Source organism: Meleagris gallopavo, chromosome 9, assembly GCF_905368555.1.
Source record: "Meleagris gallopavo chromosome 9, MGAL_WU_HG_1.1, whole genome shotgun sequence".
Classification (NCBI taxonomy): Eukaryota; Metazoa; Chordata; class Aves; order Galliformes; family Phasianidae; genus Meleagris; species Meleagris gallopavo.
The window spans coordinates 11,282,890-11,306,607 of NC_139412.1; the positions used below are offsets into that span (position 1 = coordinate 11,282,890).

The 23,718-nt window shown below is 47.4% G+C and overlaps 1 protein-coding gene across 1 annotated transcript; it reads left to right on the top strand.

Annotated features, from left to right (window-relative positions):
* The first annotated feature begins 892 nt into the window (after positions 1 to 892).
* Positions 893 to 14,154, top strand: LOC104912196 (uncharacterized). Its single transcript, XM_085230641.1, has 3 exons — positions 893 to 1,344; positions 5,831 to 5,953; positions 11,855 to 14,154. The coding sequence occupies exons 1-3, from the start codon at positions 1,170 to 1,172 to the stop codon at positions 12,352 to 12,354; spliced, it is 798 nt and encodes a 265-aa protein (XP_085086767.1). The 5' UTR covers positions 893 to 1,169; the 3' UTR covers positions 12,355 to 14,154.
* Positions 14,155 to 23,718: the final 9,564 nt, after the last annotated feature.

Consider the following 23,718-nt stretch of genomic DNA (forward strand, 5'->3'; position numbering starts at 1 on the left):
TTATTTATATGTCGAGAATGAACTCTTGATTCCATTTCTTCTTTTCTCCATCTTAATAAGCTTTTAATACAGTGCGGAAGCCAGACAATCCCCCCTTGGCAATTGAGTTTTCTTAAAAGCCTCTTTGATGGTCTTTATCAAAAAGCACTCAGGAAAATGTATTAACTGCTCTCCATTATCCACTATTTTGTTGACTTATCATAAGATGAATACTTTTGCCCTGTATATTAGGAGCATGCAGATGGTTTTTAACTCTGCCTTTAGTAATTATTTCAATTTGCTTGCTGCATACCACATCAGTTCCAGTTCCTGAATGGATCCTTGCAAACATGTTCAGTTGTATTTGCTGAAAAAATGCAGGTGATAATTAAAACTAGTTGCAAATACATCAAAAATACAGGAAATAACACTGAAAAAATACTTTTTCTGACATGTGAAAATGTATTTCCTTCTGCAGCTTTAAATGAAATACTGTTATTCTCTTCTCAAACAATATATCCAGATTAAGCGTAATTTTAACCTGATTCCCACATTGCGTTAATGTGTTTCTAGGGAAAATTTCTTTCCAATGGCAACCAGTTCAAGCCAGAGAGGGAGAGATGTCTCTTTTCAGTCTGATCTTCTTCTGTGATGAAACCAAATGACACCATTTGGGGCTTTCCCATAGATATTGATCTTCTCCTCAAAAAGCACAAAAATGTCTGGTTGTACCCTCCTACAGCTTTTTAGGGATAAAACCATTGGCTGTTCTCCAGGGCTCTCTTGTAAGAAGGGGTTTTGGTCCTAATGTACTGAGGGGTCCTAAGGGGACTGGGTCCACCTGCTCAGAGATCTGCCTTATCCCAGGGATGGCATCCAGTAGTCCACTGCCTTGTCCCTGTTCCTATAGGATGCTTCTGAAAAAAGCATCCTTCCCTTCAAAAATGGCCAGTTCCAGCTAGTGCAAGGGCATCTCTTCAAATGAAATAATAAGAAGGGATTGAGCTGGTGGTCCTATTCCTTGGTTAAGATAGGGTCTCATCTTAATAACTACTGCAAAATTGTATGAAGTGCTCTAGAGGGATGCATCAAATTACCTATCAGAGGCATTTCAAGACAAATCAGGTAAAACCAGGCTGGGATCACAATGCACATCCAAGGGAAATTCACTGGACATCATTTTTCATGTGATGGGTGCTCTTCCTCTTTCCTTGTACCCCTCCAAGGGATGTGCTTTTTTGAAGGGAAGTCATCAAAGTTGTCATAGTGAAGCAGAGAGCCAGACCCATATCTTTTCCTTTTCTCCAGGTCCTGTCGTGCGAGGCCAACTCTCCAGGCAACTCTCCAGGCACTTCAGCCTCCCAGGTAAAGGCACCCCAAAGGATGCTCCAGGGCAAGGCTGGGTGGTGAAGATGGTCTTGGAGGGGGTCTTGGAGGGCTTGAGGAGCCCAGATTCAGTAGTTTTGTTGTGCTGCTCCTGATTCCCAGGTGATTCAGTGCTTGGTGGCCATAGGCCCCTCATCCCACTTCCAGGACGTCATCTAAACTGTTGTGTTGTTGAATAAACTGGTTTTGAGACCGAAAGTGAAGCCAAGTCAACACACTTCAATAGGGACATCAAAATCTTCCCAAATACTGGGTTTTAATCTCTTTGAAGGCTGATCAGAACAAGGATGGCTGGAGGGGATGCAGAAGAGAGATGTAACTATCTCTTGTATGTTTAGTATATGAATAGGGATCTTCAATAAGACATTCTCTTGAGCATCTGTATACATGGAGATGGAGACCAACAGGACAAGTTGAAAGACACTGTAGCTCCCTTGAAAGTCTCTCCATTGCATTGCATTTCTCAGCTCATACTTGACTCCTGACACACAGGGAAATGTTATTCTCACATTCCTTAGCTTTGGGGAAAGTCTGTAGGCCAGAACCACAGTCATTATCCAAAGAATTTATGCTTCTAATGGGAAATGGAAAGGTGAAAATTTCAGAAGTAACATGGAAGAGAGGCTTCCCCAGGCTGGATCAGACTCTGGCAGATTTTCCAATGTATTATGTCTTGGTCTCAAACTCTCTTTGAGTAGGCAGAAAGGGTGAGAAAAAGGTAAAGTAGGCAGAGGACTCTGCAGTTTCAAGACTTCATCTTAGTTCTGGGGTGAAGTGATTTCTGTTTTCTGAAAATTTATTCACCCCTCTATGGTTCGTGTTTGGAAAGAGATAATGATGCTCCTGCTGTCCACTCTGGCTGGATGTGCACTTGAACATGCGAGCTGGACCCATGGCATAAGGGTCTGCATACTGTGTTTCTGTGTATTGGGATAGGATTTAGCTCAGATAATTATAGAGCTGCAGTGATTTTGGTGGCCCTCAGCTCCCCAAACTGACATTAGAAGAAAAGGAAAAAAACAGGAAATCTGGTGGAAAACTTCAAGAAAAAGGGGCACACCGGGAGCAAGTTGCTGTTTTGGCTGACATCTGGGTCAGGCTAGACAGAAGTTCTGCAAAATAGGAAAAGAACTTCTGGATAAAGGAAAAGGAGAAGAAAACATTTTTCCCTTTCTTGTTGCCCAGAAGCTGAGACTCTGCTTAGATGATAGAAACACAGATTTGTGCTACATGGCCAAGACATCTGCCAAAGTGGGTGACCGGATCCTCATCCCCTGCTCTACCTGAACTCTTCCCTTTGGGATTGAGCAGAACATTTGATTTGGCTTGAAGAAAGGACTTCTACTGTTCTTTCTCCCCGTATACTAAGGCTTGCAATCATTCCCACCTTCTCCTTTCACCTTCCTGTCTCTGATGTCCCCAGCTTGGTCAGCACACTGAGCAGTCTCCCAGTCTTGGCTGGGATCTCCCTGTGAGACCATCAGTGTGTGGAATTTCTTCTTGGCAAAAGTAACAAGAGAGGAAGTGAGCACGGTGTGGAAATCGCCTGTGGGTCTGCTTTCTGAAAGGTGACTCCTGGAAACGATACAGAAAAGCATATCCTGGTGTAAAGAAAGACAGCTGGAGCCACTTTTGTGCTGGACACTGCCAAGGAACAGCACGTTCAAATGTACAGTCTTTCTGGAAAGCGCTTTCCCAATCCTTCCTCATTGCTTCCTTATAAGTGATTCCTTGATGCTCTTGAAGGAACCTTCCACTTTGCACGCAGGGACCGTGACTGAGATAGTTTTCCATAAAATGGTGGAAGAACAAGAAGCATTTGGGTGGGGAGATGTCTTCCATACAAAAGGGCAAACAATAGCTGAATTTTGGCAGAAAATGGAAAGTAACAAGGCCAGACAAGCTGAGCTTTCCTTAGAGATAACAAGCAGCGTAGGTAAGTGGAAAACCTGAGCCAGGACAGTGCAGTCCTGTCTGCTACCTTCTCATTGATAAGTGAAATTTTCAGATCTCACAGCTGAGGCTGTGCTTTGATGAGGGTTGGGACATGAAGTTTTAGTTCAGGAGAGGCGTTCTTAATGGACCTGAGGCTTTGGCACCAACAGACACAGGTGACCCTGCTCTGGTGGCCTCATTCTGCACCAGTGTCAGTGAAAGCAGGGGGACTTGTTTTCTCTGCTGGAGTGGTTTGCCTCCTTGTGGAAGGAGATTGGCAGGGAACCAGCAGAAAATGCGTATTTCTTTAATAAGTACATCCTCATGAATCAGTCCTGGCAGATGTACAAGGCAGGCTCTGGGTTTCCTCAAACTCTGGCTGACTGCAGGGGAGAATTCATTTCCTAGCATTTCTCCTCATCCCCTCTCCTGTCCTGCTTCGCCCATTGCCAAAGAAGGCTTTAACCCAGGGCCAGCACCAAGAGCTCCAGCCACTTGCTGTGTCCTGAGCATGAGAGGCAGAAAGCAGCACATGAATTACGATGACTTGAACTACTGGTTCAAGTACTGTTTTCAGAGCCATCACTTTCAATCAAGCCATAAACTGCCTGCGATATACAGCCCGTCTATATGTTGTGTGTAGGGCATTGATTAAAGAGTGAGCTGAGCTAATTGGTGTTGAAGTCATTGCTATTAACACATGAAATCCCTCCTATGCCTGGAGCACTCTGCAGTACAATGACTCCCAGGGCACTGAGTTGTATGTCAGCATTCTGAGGTTGGGTTTTTCTTTCATTGGGAGATCTGAGTTCAGACCTGACTGCTTCCACATCTCTGTGTGTTTGCTGGCTGAAATCCTGGATGCTGCAGATAGGGCAGCTCTCTCCATAGAAATTCCTCATCCAGACTGACACAAGGGATTTCAGTGGGATGCCATTATGGACACAAAGGAGGATTCTACGGACACAGGGCAGAAGGTTCAGGAGAGTCCTTACTGACCCCTTGCAACAACAACAACAAAAAGCGTATATAATTATGAAGAAGACATGAAGATTGCTACCTCCCCTTTGCCTCCAGTCAATAAAGAAAAAATAGAAAGATCTACTCAGGTGTGCAAAGCCTCTGCACAGAGAAGCACTCACCCTCTGCTGGCCGGCACACTGCCGCTTCTCCTCCTCCCTCCAATCCTATTAGTATTAGAGAAGGATAGAGCTATAACAGGAAAAGCCACCTCTTAGCAGCACTGCTGACAGCTTGCCTTTTAAATCTTTAATAAGAGCTGGCTTGCACAGCTGCTCTCATCTGCTGCATGACAGCACAGGGAACCACAACTCCATGGCATGCTCTGCCTGGTGCTGCATCCTGGGGTCACTAAAGCACACCGAGGAGCCTCAGCCTTGCAAGTCTGACTCCATCAGAAACTCTTTCCTCTCTACATATGTGCCAGGACCTGAATTCAGGACTGTATTCCCTTGTCTCATATGGGGGGGAGCAGATGCTCTTCCCCATGTCCTATGCTCCTGTAACACAGAGAAGAGGGGACAAGTCTGCCAGCAAAGACGTGATCCACCATGACGGCTCAGGAGCTGAGTTCTGCTCTCAACCCACACAGCACCCAGAAGTGTTTGCAAGGCCCCGTGGCACAGAGTTCAGCTCAGACTTCCTCCTCCACATTTCAACTTGGGACCGCAGACCGTTCCTGCAATGAAAAGGGTGCAAAAATAGCTACTCTGGGACATTAATTAGAACCGTTTATAAGCCTGCTGAAACATGGTGACCACAAAAACTTTAGAAAATATAAGTCTGGGTGAAGAACATTGCCATAGGGAGTAGAAAGCTGTATTTACAGCTCAGGAAAGAGTTTGTAATTCAGGAGTGACTAAGGGCATGGAGCTTGCTGGGATTCTGCTGCCCTCTCCTGGATGCAGCATCTTATTTTGCCCCATGAGTTCATGGGCTGTGGTTCATGGAAGTTGTATGTGGATAGGTTGTCTGCAAAGCCTATTTCTCCAGCATCCACATAGAGTAAAAAGGGGGCCTACATGGATGAGAGTGTGTGGTGGGCCATACACACGTGTGTCCCACTGTGTCCTCACACCTTCAGTGCACATCGCAGCCTCTGGACATGTACATGAGCAGCTCAGAGTTGCCAATCCTGAATGATTTGGGTGGAGATTTCTAGTAGATGTGTCCCCACAGACATATCCTGCAGAGACACAGCCACTGTCACAGGCAGAGCAGGATCAGCCCATGGAAATGGCGCAGTCTGGACTTACTGCACTGTGGGATGATCCAGTTCTGAGACCTGGTCATGGAGATGATGGGCTATCACCATCAGGAGGGACCTGGGAGGCACTGAAGCAGATTCTGCCCAGACCCCTTTTCACCATGGGCACACAGCAGGGCTCTCTGGGAGGTCATTCAGGCCCTGGTGATGGTCACGTGTGGAGTGCGGCCACTGCTACCTTCCTTGCTCTCTGTGCATCATTCACTTCCTGTGAGTTTCTTTTCTTGGTCTTGATTTTTTTAGGTAGCTCTTGGCTCAGTCTGCCTGTTCCCCAGCCTTCAGAAACAGAGCAGAGCCCTAAAAAACACATGTCTTCTTCTGAGCCCATCCTGGACCTCAAGACAGACACAACAGAAGCACTTCCAGGTGAGAAATGTGCTGTTTGATGTGCTGGATGCCTGCAGTCACACACAGAGCCGTGCATTGGCCACCCTGATGGACCTGCACTAAGCAGTAGACTCTGAATAGAGATATGTATTCCTACTAGTCCTGTGTATAGTTTCTTCTTCTTCCTGCTGTATCAATTCCTCCACTTTACACACCCTATTCTCTCCCAGCTCTTTTTATACCATATCAAGCTGCCACGGAGTACAAGAAGTCCCACTGGCTTAGAGTTGACTTGGCAGGGGCACCAACCTGGAGCTAGTGATGGGCAGCTTGCTCTCAGTGAGTCCCATGGCCATTTCTGGAAGGAATGACTCCTCTGGAGCAACTATGGTTAGGGCTGCACTGCTAATGAAGCCTCTTCCCATCAGTAGCGAAGGTGGGATGTTCATTTGAGGGTCATTGTATGTAGGCTTCATGGGTTTCTTCTCACCATGTTTTCAATCTCTGTGAATCTGGGGTGCTCTGGTTTAGCCCCAGTGACCATGAAGCTTGGCTTTGTCACCAGAGGGGGTCTTCTAGGCCCAACACTGTGAGATCTCCACTCAGAAACATCAATCTGAGTGAGACTAGCCTATGTAATCCCACATCCCAGACATATTTATATTGTTGAGTGCTTACTATGTCATAAGACAGTACTGCTACAAGTTATAAGTCATGCCCATATGCTTTCCCATGCTCAAAATACTTCCCATGCTCAGCTGTTGCCAGGAAGAAGTTTCCCTATGCACATGCCATGGCAGAGATCAGATGGAAAGGCTGAGTCATATATCCTGGGTTGTAAGCATTTAGACAATTCCAAAATCAGGATGGCTCATCCAAAACCAGTGATCACTCATGTCCCATTCACATATGACTGCCCCCGATCTCCTGAGAAACTGCAAAGCAATCCCTGCTATCTGCTGACACGGCAGAAGGCAGCAGTACCCATTTGGTGGAAGCTCCCAACAAGAGACATGGAGATGCAGGTCTCAGCACGAGGGCCTACTGCTTTGCCAGATTCTCCTGTCTTTCTTTAGCTCATTTATAGAGCACTCAGTGAAGCTGATACCCAGTTAGTAGGCATACACTTCTAGCTGTAAAAGACTTAATGTTCCATTGTCGGTATTTTATAGCCAAAAAACACACAAGAGTAAGAATCCTTTTTCTCCTATCAATCTCAACTACATAGAATATCTGTGTTTCATTTTTTCCCTTTGTACATTCTATTTCCTCCATCATCTTTCCACCATCCCACCTGGGAGCACATACAGTGATAATTTCCCATGGCTGGGGACAAATTCTGCCCAGGACCAGTGCAGTAACACACACTGAGACATCCACTCTGACACTTCTCTGAAACCTCTTCTTGCTGGGTTTCTAATGCACCAGCTAGTGATGGTTTGCTCCAGGTAGACATTCCCCAGGCCAGTCCACACCCTTGGAAAAATCTCCTGACTCCTTCCAGCTTGCAAATCTCTCCGCAGGGAGAGCAGCTCCTCATGGAGGGGCAGCACCTCTTGCAAAACATTTACCATGTTCAATATTGGTGACTGATTCCTGCCAAGGAATTGGAAAGTCTTACCTGCAGAGATTGGCTTGGCAAGAAGTGCACAGTGAAGGCTGCTTTTGCTTCATGCAGCACTGAAGCATCTTCCCCAGGCCAGATGTTTGTTGGTATGAATCATCATGGACCTACTGGCTGCAGCTGCAGCAGCTTGCAACATCTGCCACTGTAATTTGACCTCTCATGTCTGAATTCATCCTGTTTTGCCAAAACAAAACTTGTTGCAAGTCGTCTACCTGCCTTAAAGCTGCAGTCACTGACTCAAAAAGTGCAATGAAACAAAGCAATTCTGTTAAGTGTCTGTCTGACAGAACTGCTGGCCATCAGGTAGGGGTTCCCACGGTTCCCACCTCTGCTTATGTGCTTCAGGAGGCATCTCTCAGCTCCTCCAGCAAACTGCAGGCAGACATCATTCTCATAAAAGATTTTCCCTGCAGCTAGGACATCTCACAACATCAGCACCAGCAGGTCCTGCCGATCAGCTTTACCCCTTGAGAGCCAAACCTTCCCTCCAGGAAGAGTTGCTCATCCTGCAGCCAGCCCTCAGAAGCACATGTGAAATCCCCGAGTCCTGCACCCCCTCAACCTCCTCCTGAGTGACAAAGGAAAATCTGGATTATTGTTTCAGGGCTGCAGAACTGGATCTGCCAAGGGATCCACACTGGGTAGCTTGGATTTTCTTCTTGCTGCAATGTTGCAGCTGCAGAAACTAACCTTAACTGCAGGGGCCATATATGTTTATTGCCCCATGGGGGATAGGAGGGGTTTTGTCTTTAGCCGGGAAGTTTAAAGCCAAAAGCTGTTTGTCCTGGTCCTACTGGTGTTACCATAGCAGTTAATCCATGCACAGTGTCACCAGAGCTGCAGATTTAGCGCAGCCTCGCAGGCACAACCAGGCTAATTGAGGCTCTTGGGAATGTAGAGGCTACTGCTGCGGGCAGATGGGGTCAGAGCCATTTATTTACACAGAGTCTTGTCCTTCTTTGATGAAATAAGGGGGATTAGAGACAGACTGAAGTGTAGACATCAGTTTTCAGGCTCAGCTTGATTTTTCAATAATCACTTTGGGCAGAGGTGAGACCTGAGATTCACGGGGATAAGGAGCTGGCAGAGCAGCAGCTATTCTGCATCCAGCATGAGTAGGCTGCAGATACACCCATCACCATCAGATTTCATGAGAAATATTTAGAGGGGGGGTGGGGAGGAGGGGGAAGCATCAATCTGTTTTCTGAATGCACTTTTAGTACTAGCAAAACTTTGGTTGAAACAAATGGTTCAGGCCCGTGCCCACCTCCTTCAGGCTCAAACAGGGATGCAAACTGACTGAGCTCCTCCAGCTCATTTTGAAACTTTCTTCCATCTCCGTGTCGCAACACACTAAATCAAATAGGCTAGAAGGAGTTGAATAAGCTTGTGCAGAAAGTGGGACATGATTTTTTGACCCCAAGCTATGTGATGGTGGTGTTTTTCATTTAAAATCTGGAAGGAAAGAACCAACGAAATGCAACCACAGAGCAAAAACAATCAGAGACGCACAGAGCTCTGCTTCTGCCCGTGGGGAGGGCTTCCCTCTAAAGCTCATCTCTCTGTCTGACTGTCTGGTAGGGGCTCAGAGAGTGCTTTTGTTTGGGACAAAATAGTTCTTCTTTTTCTGTGAGACATAGGTGTCTGCAAAAAGTAGTAGAAGAGGAAGAGCCATCTTTGAAGCCAATCTGGTCTGAGCTGAAAGTCCCCCATTGGCACAGGGAAGCAATATGGGAATTAACTGCTTTTTACTCCTCAACACACAGATCCCTCCTAAAAGCCCGGCAACACCCCTCTGGCATCAGCCACTTTCCTTTTCTAGAAAGGAAACTAGGAATGCTTCATTCAGAGCCACAGGGCTATGCTGGACCTTTGGGCTCAGGTCTCTTCTGGAGCTGGAAGCACTGACACAGAGCAAAGCAAATAATGTGAGCTTGGGACCTGGCACATGGTGAGTTCATCTCCTTGTCAAGTGCTAAGAAAACAGTGCTATCCACAAGAGCAGCAAGGAGCTGGGACAGCGTGTTCTTCCTCTGCGACGTATGAGCCTGCCACGTGCAGGAGCCCGTTAATTGCACTCAGCAGGATTTCCAGCAGCACCATGGGGCTGCCTTGGAAGTGTCACTTCCGAGCTCTAATTGATGCTCTACAGCAGACAAAAGTGTCACACAGGAAGAAAAGTCTGAGAAAATTAAAAAAGGATGATAAAATCTGTCAGTGTAACTGATCCTTTCTCCCATTGTGAGTGTGAGGAGCACTCAGGAAGAGTGGTGAGGTGTGCTGGGGTCATCTCAGGGGCTGTACCCACATATTGTCAGACACAGGGGTTCATATTGCTATAGACAAGAAATGCAATGTGAGGGAAGTTTAGCCCAGTGGAAAATGAAATTATTTGTCCAGAGCTATAGAACCATAGAATAGGCTTAGGTTGGAAGGGACCTTAACGCCCATCCAATCCCAAACCCCTGCATTGGCTGGTTGCCACCCACTAGGTCAGACTGCCTAGGATCCCATCCAACCTGGCCCTGAGCACTTCCAAGGATAGGACATTCACAACTTAGAGATGATCAATGGCAAGGCAATATCCTGGAAGATTGAACTGTCTCAGTGTTAGGTTATGCACAGGTCAGATTCCAGCTGGAGAGGTCCCCATGCTCCTGAAATCACTAGCACACAAAACTCTTAACTGTGGTCAGAAGGACTGATGCCACAGATCCAAGTGCCTTGTACCAGGCACAGGAAAATTGTTGGTGACCAGTGTAGAAGAGTGGGCAGGATAAACATCTGTTCCTTGTCATCTGCCTCTTGCTGGATCCTACAAATTCCAGCATGGATTTGGCTTTCTTTGGAGAGCCCCTGCGGATCTGCATGGCCCTTGGCTCCCCTCCAGCCCTTAGCAGTTTGGGAGCATGTGCTGATGCAGGTGGATGCTTGGGTTGCAGTACTGGCCAAGACGCTCAGCCAGGAGGAAGCTTGTGTTTCAGCATCGTGTGGGGAGAAAATAAAATCCTGCTGAGATCTGCACTTCTCAGTGTGTGCAGGACCGTTTGTGCAGATGTTAGCGTGAGAACATACCGGAGCAGGCTATGGTGTTTGAGATAAAACAAAGCTAAGTAAATTGCTTATGGGCAGTTAATAAGTATTTCTGAAGAGCAGTCATTAGGAGTCACCAGTCCATTTATGCCAAGTGCCTCAGCCACCTAGAAACGTCCCAAATTACATTATTGTACCTAAACTAACGGAATTATGCTGCTCGTATTTGCAGAAGGTCGTGACTGAGCTGTGTACTGACACAGGGAGAGAAATTGCAATGCCAAGTTTGCTATTGTCATTGGATGGCCTAGGAGCTAAGATGTTGGAGAATGGAAGAGATGTGAGTTCAGCCTGCAGCTAAGCTATAGGCTCCTTATATGAATTTGAGTGCATCAGCTTATGCTGCCCTTGCCTCAGTTCCCCATTCCACAAAGGCAGTTGTGAGGCTTGCAGATAAGGTGATTAAAGCAGTCTAAGAACTTAGAGACTTTATTCCATCACTCAAAGAATTTGGGGCTAAGATACATTCCTGTAACTTCCTGGTGAGATGTGACAAAGAAAATCCAGCCTTCAAGGCTGCTCCTCAGTGACGGGTGACATTTCAGCTTTCCACCTCTGGTAAGTGTTATGCTGGAGCTGTTCATGTAAATGTCAAAATAAAAAAGAGGAAAAGAGAAAGGAAGAGGGGAAAAAATAACCCTTGAGAAAAGTTTTCAGGGAAAAATAAAGTCCGCCTTGACATTTAGTGATAGAACAAGGCAAAATGGTTTCAAACTGAAGGAGGGGAGACTTAGATTAGATATTAGGAGAAAATTCTTTACTCAGAGGGCAGTGAGGCCCTGCTGCCAGAGAGCTGTGGGTGCCCCATCCCTGGAGGTGCTCAAGGCCAGGTGGGATAGGGCCCTGGGCAGCCTGAGCTGCTGGGGGCAGCCAGCCCATGGGTTGGGACTGGGTGGTGTTTGAGGTTCCTTCCAACCCAAGATATCCAGTGATCTTATGTTTTTCTGTTTCCGTGGGTGGCAAAGTTTAGACTGAGGGATTTGAAATGGAAATATTTTATACTCTGCTTTGTAGCTCAAAACCTTCTCTCCCCTCCCTCCTACTCCCTCCCCCCCAAAAAAACAATAACAACACCAGTAATTTAAGAATTTAGATGTTTTAGAGGAAAATGCCCAATGAAGCCACACTACCCACGCACTTACATTTCTGCTCTTCCTCTTTGCCCCATGGCATCACGGGCCGTGTTCCTGCTCTCTCTCAGCTCTCTGCTTTCCCTCCAGCCTGCAGTGACCCTGAGGAGCCCAGACCAGACCCAGGGATGAGGCAGGACCCCGCCAGCTCCCTGTGTGTGTGCGATGCTGCAGCCTCCAGCACCAGCAGTCACAGCGAGCCCAGTCCTGCTCCATCCACAGGAGAGAGCATCTCGGGCAGAGACACCAAGTCAGAGCAGGGGAACCCCAGCCCTGCAGACTCCATGCCATGTCCAGAAGCCCCTGAAGAGTGCCCGGCTCGCCCCAACACCCTGGACTTGTCCAAGTCGCTGAAGAAGCTGGAGGAAGTGAAGCAGATGGGGCAGAGGCGTAACAGTGACCACACGGCGGTGAAGGAGAACGGGGTTGGGAGCAGCCCTGCGGCCGCAGCGGTGAGCGAGGAGAGGAAGGCGCTGGAGTCCGAGCTGGGGAAGTGCATCGAGGACTTCCGAAAGATCAAGATCCCTCATGCCTTTCCCAATAAGAAACGGCAGTGGCAAAGCGAGCTGCTGAGGAAATATCAGTTGTGAGGGGTGCGGTGAGGCTCTCTGGGGGTAACCCCAGCCGTTGGGTGGCACAGGGCATCAGCACACCTGGGGTGAGGAGTATAGGCTGCTCCTTCAACAAGTGTTGCAAGCCGAAAACTAGGGCAGCATGCTCCTTACCATGGCAGAAGGGATGCATGCTGTCCCAGACATTATGAACATGGGTGAAGGGACATAACAAAGGCAAGGGGGCCCAGGGAGAATCACCAGGGGAAAAGCTACTGTCCAGCAGGAGCTCTCATCTTTGTGCGAATTTTCCTGGTGTTTCAAGTAATAAAATATAGTTGATGTCAAAAAGGAATTCAAATCTCCCCATCTCTTTGGCGAACATGTTTAGTTCATCTGCTCAAAGCTGTACAAGTGGTTTAGATGTTCCATTTCCTTTAAATTAATGGAAGTTCCGTATCTGACTCCTTTCTGTTCTTGGCAAAACTTCCCCATCTGTAATATCTGCAACTGGAGAGCTGGGATTCAACAAAACCTTCTTTTCCTGAGAGGTCATGATGTTTTGCAGACATTTTCCTGTTTTTACACAAATCCTTGAACACTGCCCAGCCTCACACTTGGAGCTCCAGCCAAAAATGAGTAAGTGAGAGGGGGAGTGCATCTCCTGCAGAGCCATGGTCAGACCAATCAGAATCAAGTCCCCATCATTCTGGCCAGTTCTTGGCTACTCCTTGTGCTCCTTGTGCTCCAGGTGCTGTTGGATGGCTGAACTCAACCTCAAAAGGAGAATGGAAGAAGCTCAGCTATGTGGGGCTCTTCTGCCAGATGGGATTGGATAAGAGCTTGTGGATAAGAACAAAGAAGGGGCCAGGCTGGGTGGCTTTCGGTGGGGGAATGTCACAGCTACCCAGCAGGGAGGATGATGGTTGGAAAGCAAGTGGTCCTGGAGATTTCAGGAGGACTTCATGGATGTTCTTGTGATGGAGGTGCTGGATTGGCCAAGTGGATGCACAGCTGGATCTGCTGCCCACTAACAGAGTAGACACCAGATGTGGCTGTGGTAGTCAATGGCACATTTGGCCCTAGTGATCAGAAACAGTGAATTTCAAGATCCTGAGAGGAGCAGGGAAGATGAGCAGCAGAACACAGACTCTGGCTGCCCTGAGGTTTCACTGGTCCCCAACAGAATCCCAAGGTCAGTCTCCCCCTTTCTGGACCCATAGAAGCTCGGAGAGTCACCTCCCGCCCCAGCTGCAGTCTTCAAACCTCCCACTGATAAAGGATAAGGGAGGAACCCCCAGTAGCAAGCACACTGCAGGGCATGCAGGGCAGCCCTCCCACCCCAGCAAAAGCCACAGAAGAATTTAAGAATTTCAGTGTTTTTGTTTAGTCTTGTTTTTTGTTTTTGATTTTTTTTTTTAATGAAACAAAACCAACTCAATTAAAAGCTCAATGAGTGTTTGTTGAGGTTTTGTTGGGCTGAATTGCTTGACCTTTTGGGGAATGGACGTGGAGGCTGGATCCACATTCTTCTTCCTTTTATATACAGACACACGATGATAGTGTTTACAGGAACTTGTAGAGACAGAGAGGTACAAACTGTCTTGGGGAAACCACCACGTGCTGGGCTTCAAAGATTTCTGGGACCTCTAGACTTGCAAGTGGTGAACACGAGCTGATGGGTGAGCTTCTGGGGAGCTTTGGGTATTCTTCCTATGGATGGAGCAGGGTTTGCCAGCCCCACACCAGTGGATCCCAGCAGAACTTTTGTGTGTCCTCAAAAGCCACACCCTGGGGCATATTTACCCCTAGTTAAGTATTGGCAGGAATCATTCTTCTGGATATTGTGCAACCAGGTGGACTAGGGCTTTACAGTTATGTTTTACATAACCAGCTCTATTTTTAACTTAATCTCCAGTTAATTAGAAAGTGGACTTTGCTGGAGCTGTAATTAGAGTTCACATTTCCGCATTACTTTCCATCCCAAAGGTCTCAGGAAGGTGTATATATCCCACTGTGTCTGCCCCATTCACTTCACTGAAAAAAAAACAGAGTTCACTCACAGCATCCAAAAATACCAAGAGGTCAGTGAGCACAGTTGCACATCGTGCTCATACACAACTACAGCTGAAATACGTAACAGAATTAGAAAGCAAAAATTAGTTATGCAGGAGTGCCAGAAAATAATGAAAACAAAATGTGTGTAAGGAGACAATGTAAAGAAACAGTAAATTATTAATAGTGTCATTACACTGCTGGGTTAAACAATTAGATCCAGCAGGCAATTCCTCTATAGGAGGCATCGGCAATCAACCCATGAAAGTCCAATTTGCATTTTCTCCCCCTTAATTGTTTTGCAGTTCTCAGCTGGAAGTGTGCACTCCAAACAAAAACGGCTTGGGGCTTTTTAGGGAAAACCTGCAAGCTGTCGGGGAATTGAAGCTCTACGGTGTTTCACAATGTTCACTCTGCATCTCTCTGAGTACAGCAGCTCAGAAAGGCTCAGAAGGGGAAACAGGGAGCTGTGAGATTGTGCTGAGCTGTGGGCCCAGGGGAAGACACCACTCAGAGGGATGCCCACCTCCCCCGTAGCCCTGTTATATCCCAATTCTGCCTGGAAACAACCCATTTCCCAAGGAGTGAAAGAAGAGCTGCATGGCCCACGGTGGAAAGGATGCCTGGGAAACAAGAAGGGTCAGAGATGTTTATACCCACTGCACACACAGCATCACAGAGCGTTTGTAAGCAAAGTGACTCACTCCTGTTTCTCCTTCAGTATTTGTCCCTCTTTATTCAAGATGGTTTGGTTTGAGAAATCCACTTTCATTTGTCTTCATGTCATAGGAAATTCACAGTTTCTCTGTGCTCTGCTCCACAAGGCAAGAGGACACAAGGCCCATTTTCTACCAGATACCACAGTCCTTAATATCTGTGGGGGCAACAGTGAGTTTACATTCATCAGGGGAAAAGCCCGACTTGCCCTGTTCCCTGGCTGTGGGAATGGAGCCCTGTTGCAGTGGAGCTGCTGGAAGCACTGAGATGCCACCATCCATGCCGTGACCGTCCCTGCCGGTGGTGGCACATCAGGATTGCTGCCAAGAGAACCAATGATGCAGCTTCTCCTCTCTATTTACTTTCCACAAATGCCTCAGATCTGCCTGAGCAGCAGGAAGCCATTCATTACCCAATGACAGCATTCCACAGGCATCCCTTAATTGAATGCCATTATCCCTTAATTAATTAAATACCAATTAATTACCAGGAACATTGCATGACATGTAACAAATGCCACCAGCTAGTTGAGACAGAATAATTTAAAACCTGGGAAGCGTGGCCCAAATAATAATGATCAGAATTGGTCCAGCAAAGAAAACACAAGGATCTGAGCACAAAGTCCTTCTGGGTGGGTTGGGATCAGACTGGTGATGTGGGCAAAGTCCTTCAAACCAGAATCAGGCTGTGAAACTGGAGGGTTTTGCTGTTCCACCGGGTTTCATCTGTGGGTTCATAGGGATCTCCTACTACTGATGTTGATTCAGTAGAATTGAATGGGCACACGGTAGTGAAATAAGTGGTTAGTAGTACCCAGTAGTAAACCTCACATTAGTTGTGAGGCATTTGTAGTTAGCAGGATTTTCATAGGGAAATGCAACATTTCATTTTTTCTTTCCAATATGGAGCACATGGAGAAGTCCATTTTCTTCTCATGGAGGAGAAACTACGGTTTTTAGCAGTGACCTCACAAGGAAGTACGGAGATGGGCACAGAAGGCACATGGGTTGCTGCCATTCCCAAGCTGCAGTCAACAAGGCCAGGTTCTTTGCACTGTACCACATGAAGTACCCTCCAGCATCACTGGATTTATGACTGGAGTCATGCCCCATGCAAGGAAACCCACCTCTTTGCTCTTTTCTTGGCTGTAAAGTCAGAGCTATTTCCAATCAGAAGCATTTCATCTGGCCACCAGCCAAGGATGCTCTCCCAAGCAGTGCTTCAGGGCAGCAGTGTGCTCCCAGGCTGGGGAGAGGAACTCAGCTCACAAGCAAGGTGCTTGCAGGTTACAGAGATACACGAGCAGGAATTGGATTCAATTTAGCACAAGCCTTGGGAATGCCCTTCAGAAAGCACTGCAGTGAACAACTCGGCTTTGCAGAAGCGATGCAGAAATTTGCCAGGCTGCCTCAGTAACTCAGGTGTGTGTAATGTTACGTAAACCAATGTAATGAGCTGCCAAATTGCCCATGGAGATGGGTATTGTAGAGTGAGCTGCCATGGTGGCCTCTCGGCATCCCCACAGCTCTCAGTGCTGGAGCTGCTGCGGTCTCTGTAAGGCTGAGCTTGGAGAAATTGGGGATCAATAACTGAGTACACTGTAATTCAGTCCTTGCTAAGAATTTTCCAAACCTTTTTCCCATCCCAAATCTTCCAAAAAGCCACTTCAAATGCAGCCCCACCAGTGCTGCCAGGCCCATAACCACAGCAATGTGTTCAGAACTTTGGGAGCTCAGAAATGCCCAATTTCACTTCAGGCACTGCAGTATCTGATCAAATAACTCACTGAGCAACCAGCAAGAAGAAAAGAAGCTTGCTTCAGCGTAACACATAGCATGATTTAATTGATATAATGATGCTGATGCTGTACCAAAGGAACATCGCTGCCTGAGTTATGTCACATAAACTCATTTTTCCTCTTCTGCAATTAAAATGATCTATGTCTCTTTTCCAAGCACAAGGAGATTAAAATAGGGATCAATTAACTTACCAGAAACCATAAATCAGCCAGAAGACAATCTTGTACAGGAGGAAAAGCCCAGGTTTCACCCATTGGAGAGAGACATGGGCAGGATCCACGCTCAACGATGGATGGGCCTCATAGGCAGAGCAGGGGAGAGTGATCATTTTCTGCTCAGCTGAGACTGAATCACTCAGCTCTGGTTATACTAACACCTAGAAAACCCAATGGGACTTTGCTACACAAGGAGAACATATTACAGTCTATAACTAACCCCATCAGTTACAGGCAGCAGCAGCCCTAACACTGCGGGGAAATTAAGCTGCTCCTCTGTTTAATGCTTTTTGCCATGCTCTTTTATTAGAGACAACAGCTCAGGTCTTCTGGGACCCACTTCACCCATGGTCAATGCTTTCATCTATTTCTGATGCTGGGTTTTGTTCCAACATGTGGGTTTTTCCTCGAGGTTACATATAGATTCCCCAATCCCCCAGAACCATGGGAGCACCTTGCAGAAAGCCACTGGGAGAGGGGAAAACCAAAGAAGTCTTCAGCTACCTCCGTTCTGCATCACTGGAGCCAAACACGATGTGAAATCAAACAGTTTGGGTTTGACCTTATCGTTTCTTTCACTGACTTGAAGCTTTACGTTGCAATAAAGTACGAGATTAATACCCATTGGCTGGATTGTGATAAAATTTTAGCATAATGCTGCACTATCACACAGATACGGCAATATAACACCCAGATGGCTGGCAGCTTTTGTCTTTCCTGAGATGCAGCATCCCTCTTCCTTTCCCTTAGTTGTGTTGTGGTGCAAGATGGGCTGAGGACCGGTGGGACAAAGTGGCCTGGGGGCTGCTAGCCCTCCCCACCTTCAGTCCCCAGCAGAAGCAGAGCTGGGAGCACAGCCAGCAGCAAGAGAGGGAATGCAGCAGTGCTCTCCAAGCATCCCAGAGAAAGATTTATAGGGAAGATGTACTGCTTACTTCTCACATGCTGATACGGCCCCTATAAAAGCCTGGCTGGCAGGTATTAGCACAGAGCTTAACGCACATACAAAGCAGATGTGTGTCAGTGGGACCCACGGAGCAATACCCGGTGCTTTTCTACTGGCTCTGCAAAAAACATGCAGAAGTATTTGTGGTGGTTTTCTGGCCAAGCTGCAAGGTTACAACAGGCTTGCTTTAAGCTGAGAAAACCGCAGACAAATTAGGACCAACAAAAGGAAAGACAAGAATAAAAAGATTTTTCTGTGCCGTCTTACAGACACATCTGCCCCAGTCATGGCTTAGAAAAATCAGATTAAACAGTCAGCCCAGGGAGGAGGCAGCTAGGGGCAAAGGGGAGGAGCACTGTCCCTTTAACATTTCAACAAGCATCCCAGAGGAGGCAGACACAGTAAATATCTCCCTTGTTAGTAAGGAGTACTTAGAGGAATGCTTTTATTGCCAGGCGACATTTTGGACTCCAGCACTACGGGTGACTGCCACTCAACAGCGTTTTTTTCCCCCTTTTTGCACAGCAAATTTTACCTGGATTTTCTCCAGCAAGCGACTGGGAGCGGGGCAGGGCATGCTGTCAGGGGAGCAGTCACACACTGCTGTGCATTGAGTCCCCAGCTGACAGAAATTAATTTATTTTTCTTGCAACTAAATAGCTTCTGTGGCTTCACCTCAATCAATAGTTACTTCTTGGGTCAGTAGATCACAATTACCACTTTGAAGGAAGGTTCGGTTCCTATTTATGCTTTCTGCTCTCTCCCTGGGGAGAAGTTCACCCAGGAAGTGATGAGTTCATAAGGCCCCAAAATCTTCCTGAAATGCCTTGGAAAGACCCTCTCCATTACTAACATACAAACCATGCAAACATATCTGTTTTGATATTTGATCAACTAAAAGGAGAGATTTTGCAAAACAAACTCCAAAGCTGCCCGGTGAATGCTGGAACTCTCAGAAACTCTCAGAGTCACAGCTCTGCCCCAGGAGCAGCCCCCACATACTGGAACTGGGGGCTGCTCCCAGTGCTCTGCGTGGAGCAGGTGGTGGAGACTGAACAAAGCAGAGCCCCGTGGAGAAACCTTTGGGCAGCTGGGAGAAGACAGAGAAGGTTTTCTGTAAGGGAATAGAGGTGGGTTTTCCTGCAGGAATGACCCAGTTAGAGAGAAAGCAGATGTGGGAAGACCAACACCAGGAGGGTGCAGGGGTTGTGCTGGCAGGTATGGTCACAGGATGCTTCAAATGTCAAATGGGCAGTGGGGAATGGAGATGGGCAAGAGGAGGGCCTGGAGAACACAGGGGATGGGGACCATGGAGTGGTTGGATGTGTGACATCACCTGGGGCAGCAGAGAGAGCATCAGGCTGAAGCAGTGCCCCATCACCCAAAGGAGATTGGTAAGGACATCATGGAACGTTCAGCCCAGCTGGAAGCCTCACACAGAGGGACTCCATCCCATTAAGCTCTCTTTATCAGCTCAGCCCTTCAGCAATGCTTGCACAGAGCAGGCGAGCAGCAGAGCCATTAATCTTCACAGCCCACTCTTGGGAAGCCGTTCACAGTGAGCGCTGCAAATCTCTTTAGTGGGTGATGGGAGCTGCTGGGGGCTGTAGCGCGGGGGACAGTGCGAGGACCCACATTGCACGGGGCAGCACCACCCAAGCACAGGGAAACACGAGCATGTTTTCATAGCATTTCTTCTGACCACAGAGGAATGCCTTTGAAACCAAAAGCTCCGGAAAAGGCAGTGCTCAGGAAATGGCGTGGGCACGATGTTGTTGAACTTGTGTGTTTGTAACAATGGAGCCCTGCTGAGCACAGGGAAGGGGAAGGTCTCTGTTCCTGACCTTTCAGATACCAACCACAACCTGGAGCAAAAGAAAATGAAGCAGAGAACACTGTGAGAAATGATTTTTTAAACCATGATTTCCACCCCACATAAGGAGGATATGTAAATCAGAGAATACATCTTCTCACTGTAGCTATCAACATGAGCAGCAGGGAAAAAATTCTAAAAGAGCAGAACAGCTCGTCTCAGAACAGATATACGCAGCAGCAGAAAAACAATAGGATCTGTAAGGCCAGGTCAGGTCTCCCCTGGCCTCTCTCAGCTGGGGAAATCCTGGGTGTGGTGCTGCCCAGGGTCATAGCAGTGTGGCCTGAAGATAGCAGCAAAGTGAGGGGCCATGGTTTGCAGAAGGGCTGGGGAATTCAGGGCTGTGTTTCTGGGATACAGGACGTGTGCCTGGCTCAGAACCTGTTATTCCTTCTTATTCCTTCTCCCCACGCATTTTCACAAAGCTGCCAGCATCTGGGAAATAGAAATCCAAACGGCTGATGCTTTGCAGCCCTGGCTCTTTAAATAGTGTACGAAGAAGAGAGAGGCTTTACATGATTACTTATTTTATAGGTATTTAAAGAACAGAAACACTCCCTCCATACATTGAGTATCACCCACCTCTAAAACAAAGTGCCATGTCTCTGCTGAGAGGCTGCAGGGCTGAACTGAGGGAGACCTATCCCCATCCTTTGGTTTTCAGCTTCTCCTGGCTAAATCTCACAGCTGGATCTGATCCTGATGGGAGGATTGTGCTGTTGGGACTTGAGTGCTAAAGATGCCAACAGAAGGGCACCATCCTCTTCTGGTACTTTGTGCTGAATCTGCCCCATTCTTTGGTGTCCTGTCCCTTGGGAAGATGTGCAGCTCCCTCCAAACATGTGCAGGAAGGAATTGTAGAGTCATAGAATCAGAGAATCATAGAATCATTAAGGTTGGAAAAGACCTCTAAGACCATCTGGTCCAATTGTTGACCCATCTTCACCATGATCACTAAACCACATCCCTCAGTGCCACCTCTCCACATTTCTTGAACTCCTCCAGTGACAGTGACTCCTTCACTTCTCTGGGCAGCCTGTGCCAGTGCCTGACCACTCTTTTGGAGAAGAAATTTTTTCCTAACATCTAATCTGAACCTTCCCTGGTGCAACTTAAGACCATTACCTCTTTGCTAAAGGAAGATGGCAATGGCAGCAGTTTATGCTCTGGTCAGAGCCTGATGGGAACACCCTGCAAAGCAGAGTCATAGAGAGCATTGTGATGTGCTCCCCACCAGGCTGACACATAAACCCAAGATCTGGAGGAGCCTGTGGGATATTTTAAAAAGAAGTTGGACAGATTCGACATTAGGAATGGTTTGGGCAGGGCTGCTTTGGTCCTGGGACTGGGAGCTCAGAGTCCCTCAGCCCAGTTGTAATGTTGATTTTGGAGACCAGAGTCACGGTGTGCAGCAGACCCTGTAGGCAGGGATATCCCTCTGGGGACGTGCAGATAGGTAAGGGTCTGGTGGGCAGGCTGCATGAATGAGTTGGAAATGAGGCATGAGCAGAAGGACTGGAGGCACTGCCAGGACGGCTTCTTGAGGGCTCCTGGAAGAGAGGACGTGTGCGGGGGGAGGAAGGGGCCGTTCCTTCCTGCTGCTGCACGTCAAGCTGCCACCTTGCATTTCACGCTTGCTGAAGCACAAGACAAATGGCTCTCAGTGGTGGCCAAAAGCAGGTGCCAACATCCCTGAGCTGCCGGAGAAGATGGGAGGGCAGGAGTTGTTCAGCATCGCTCATACTCTGCTCCATCCTACACAGAAACTGGGCTAAGTTCCACAGCAGTACCCAAAGGATGAGGAGGAGGCATGGAGAGGTCAGAGGTGAATACCTCTGTCACCCCAAAAAGTCTCATGGGAATGAGTGGTGCTTGCAGAAGCAGTCTGTAAAGTCCATCTTCAATTAAGAAATATTAGTAATAAAAAGGTAGCGCGTCTGTGTGTGTTTCCCAGACTCTGAACTGCTGGAGTGCTGGGCTTCAGCTCGTGCCTGGCCATGGAGTTCCTTGATGTGGATCTCAGCCTGGAGGATGAGTTCCCAGCTTTGCCTTGGACTTCCATCATCACTGTGGTGTTGCTTTATACCTGGACTCTAGATTGTGTCCATCTTGGTTGGACGCTGAGGGTATAGGTCTCACCTTGGCTTCACCTTCCTGTGAGAGAAGCCCTGATCTCACTGCTCCTCAATGGCTGGGAGCACATGGGTGGCTACAAAGCTTCAGCTGCCTGGGGCAACCACAGCACACAGCAGTCCTCTGATGGGAGCATGAAACAAGAAGAAGCTGCACAGAATTAAGCAGAATTTGTGCACAAGGTAATGAGGTTTTTGTCCAGGGCAGAAGAAAAAAAAAAATCCAAAAACACAACCAGTCACATCTCCTACTTTCTCATTAACCTTCCAGCTAAATCACATCTCTTCCTCCTTGACGTGACACCTACCCATTAGAATGATGAGTCGGGTGGGAGTAGCAGCTTGCAGCTACTACCCGAGGAAATCTATTTAGGGATTATCATAAACAGTGGAGTTTTTATCCACATGCTAATATGCTTTGATCTCTAGATAGCTGAAGCACTCTCTTTGTTGTAAAATAAATACGATGCCATTTGTCATATTTATCAGCCCCAGCATGGCAGGGGCCACTTCCCTGGTGAGAGATGAGAGCTGGCCTCTTATGGACCATCACCTCGTACTCTCCAAGGAAGGATGTTATTAGATAGACAGAGGAAGGATATTGAGAGGTAACAACAGGCAAAGCTTTCATGCTACTCCCTGTTCTCCTCTCCCAGCCATTGCTGAGCCATGGGAGGAACTAAAGACATTAAAGCTAAAGAGTCCTTGCCAAAACCCTTGAGGTCTATTCTTCATCAACTAGAGCATAACAACCAATTAATGAATATAGATAGGTTTTATGAAAAATGCATGATGAATGTACATCTCATCTTGGAAAAAGCACTCCTTAAGGCTTAGAAACGCATCAATACCTTGAGGAAGGTACCCAACTTCACCTAAATGACCTTGCTAATGTGTGGAAATGATTCTGCCCATTCAGCTCAGGACATGAGTGCTCTGACCCATCTGGCTGGCACAGTCATGAAGTAAAAATGCTCAGTGCTGGCTTGCATGTAATAAACAACATGGTGGAGGGAATGACCTGGAGGAGAGCTCGTCCAAAGTTTGCAAATGGTATCAAACCACTGGAGTTTCTTTGCAGCTTTTTTATCCCTTCAAAGCTTCCTATCTTGGTCAGCACTCAGCTTCATTATGTCATTTTTGGTTTACTGAAAGAAGAAAATAATAACACAGTAACTCCTCCACCCCCCCAGGAGACAGACAACCACCTTTGTTGTAATGCCACGTCCAGCTCAGGCTCGTGGGGATAAATGCAAGATGACAAACGTCCTCGGGGCTCCCCAAGACCATCTCTTTGGTACTACCCCTCCCATCTAACAAGCTATAAGGCTTTCCTGTCCAGCTCCAGGAAAGCAGCTTGTCATCCTCAGGCTTCACCCAAGAGGCTGAGGAGCGTCAGCACGACACTGGAAACCTTGTGTTCCTGTCAGCCCCCAGTGATTAGTGTTCCCAGATTAATAGATACAGCTCTCTTTAAAATCAGATCAATAGCTCTCACTCACTTTTTTGGTCCTGTTCCCTGAAGCACAGGCATTCAGCTATCGCTCCCGCAGATATATTGCACAAGGTGCAATTCTGCATGGAAATGAGCTTCCCAAGAAGAGCCAGTGGCTGGATAATAGCTCATGCTTCTGACCATGCCTTATGGATGGTAGCTGCCCGGTCA

Excerpts from the sequence above, each read along its gene's own strand:
- LOC104912196 (XM_085230641.1), top strand. The coding sequence starts at position 1,170 with ATGGGTGCTCTTCCTCTTTCCTTGTACCCCTCCAAGGGATGTGCTTTT. Across the intron at positions 1,345-5,830 it reads CAGGCACTTCAGCCTCCCAG|GTAGCTCTTGGCTCAGTCTG; the intron begins GTAAAGGCACCC and ends TGATTTTTTTAG. Across the intron at positions 5,954-11,854 it reads CACAACAGAAGCACTTCCAG|CCTGCAGTGACCCTGAGGAG; the intron begins GTGAGAAATGTG and ends CTTTCCCTCCAG.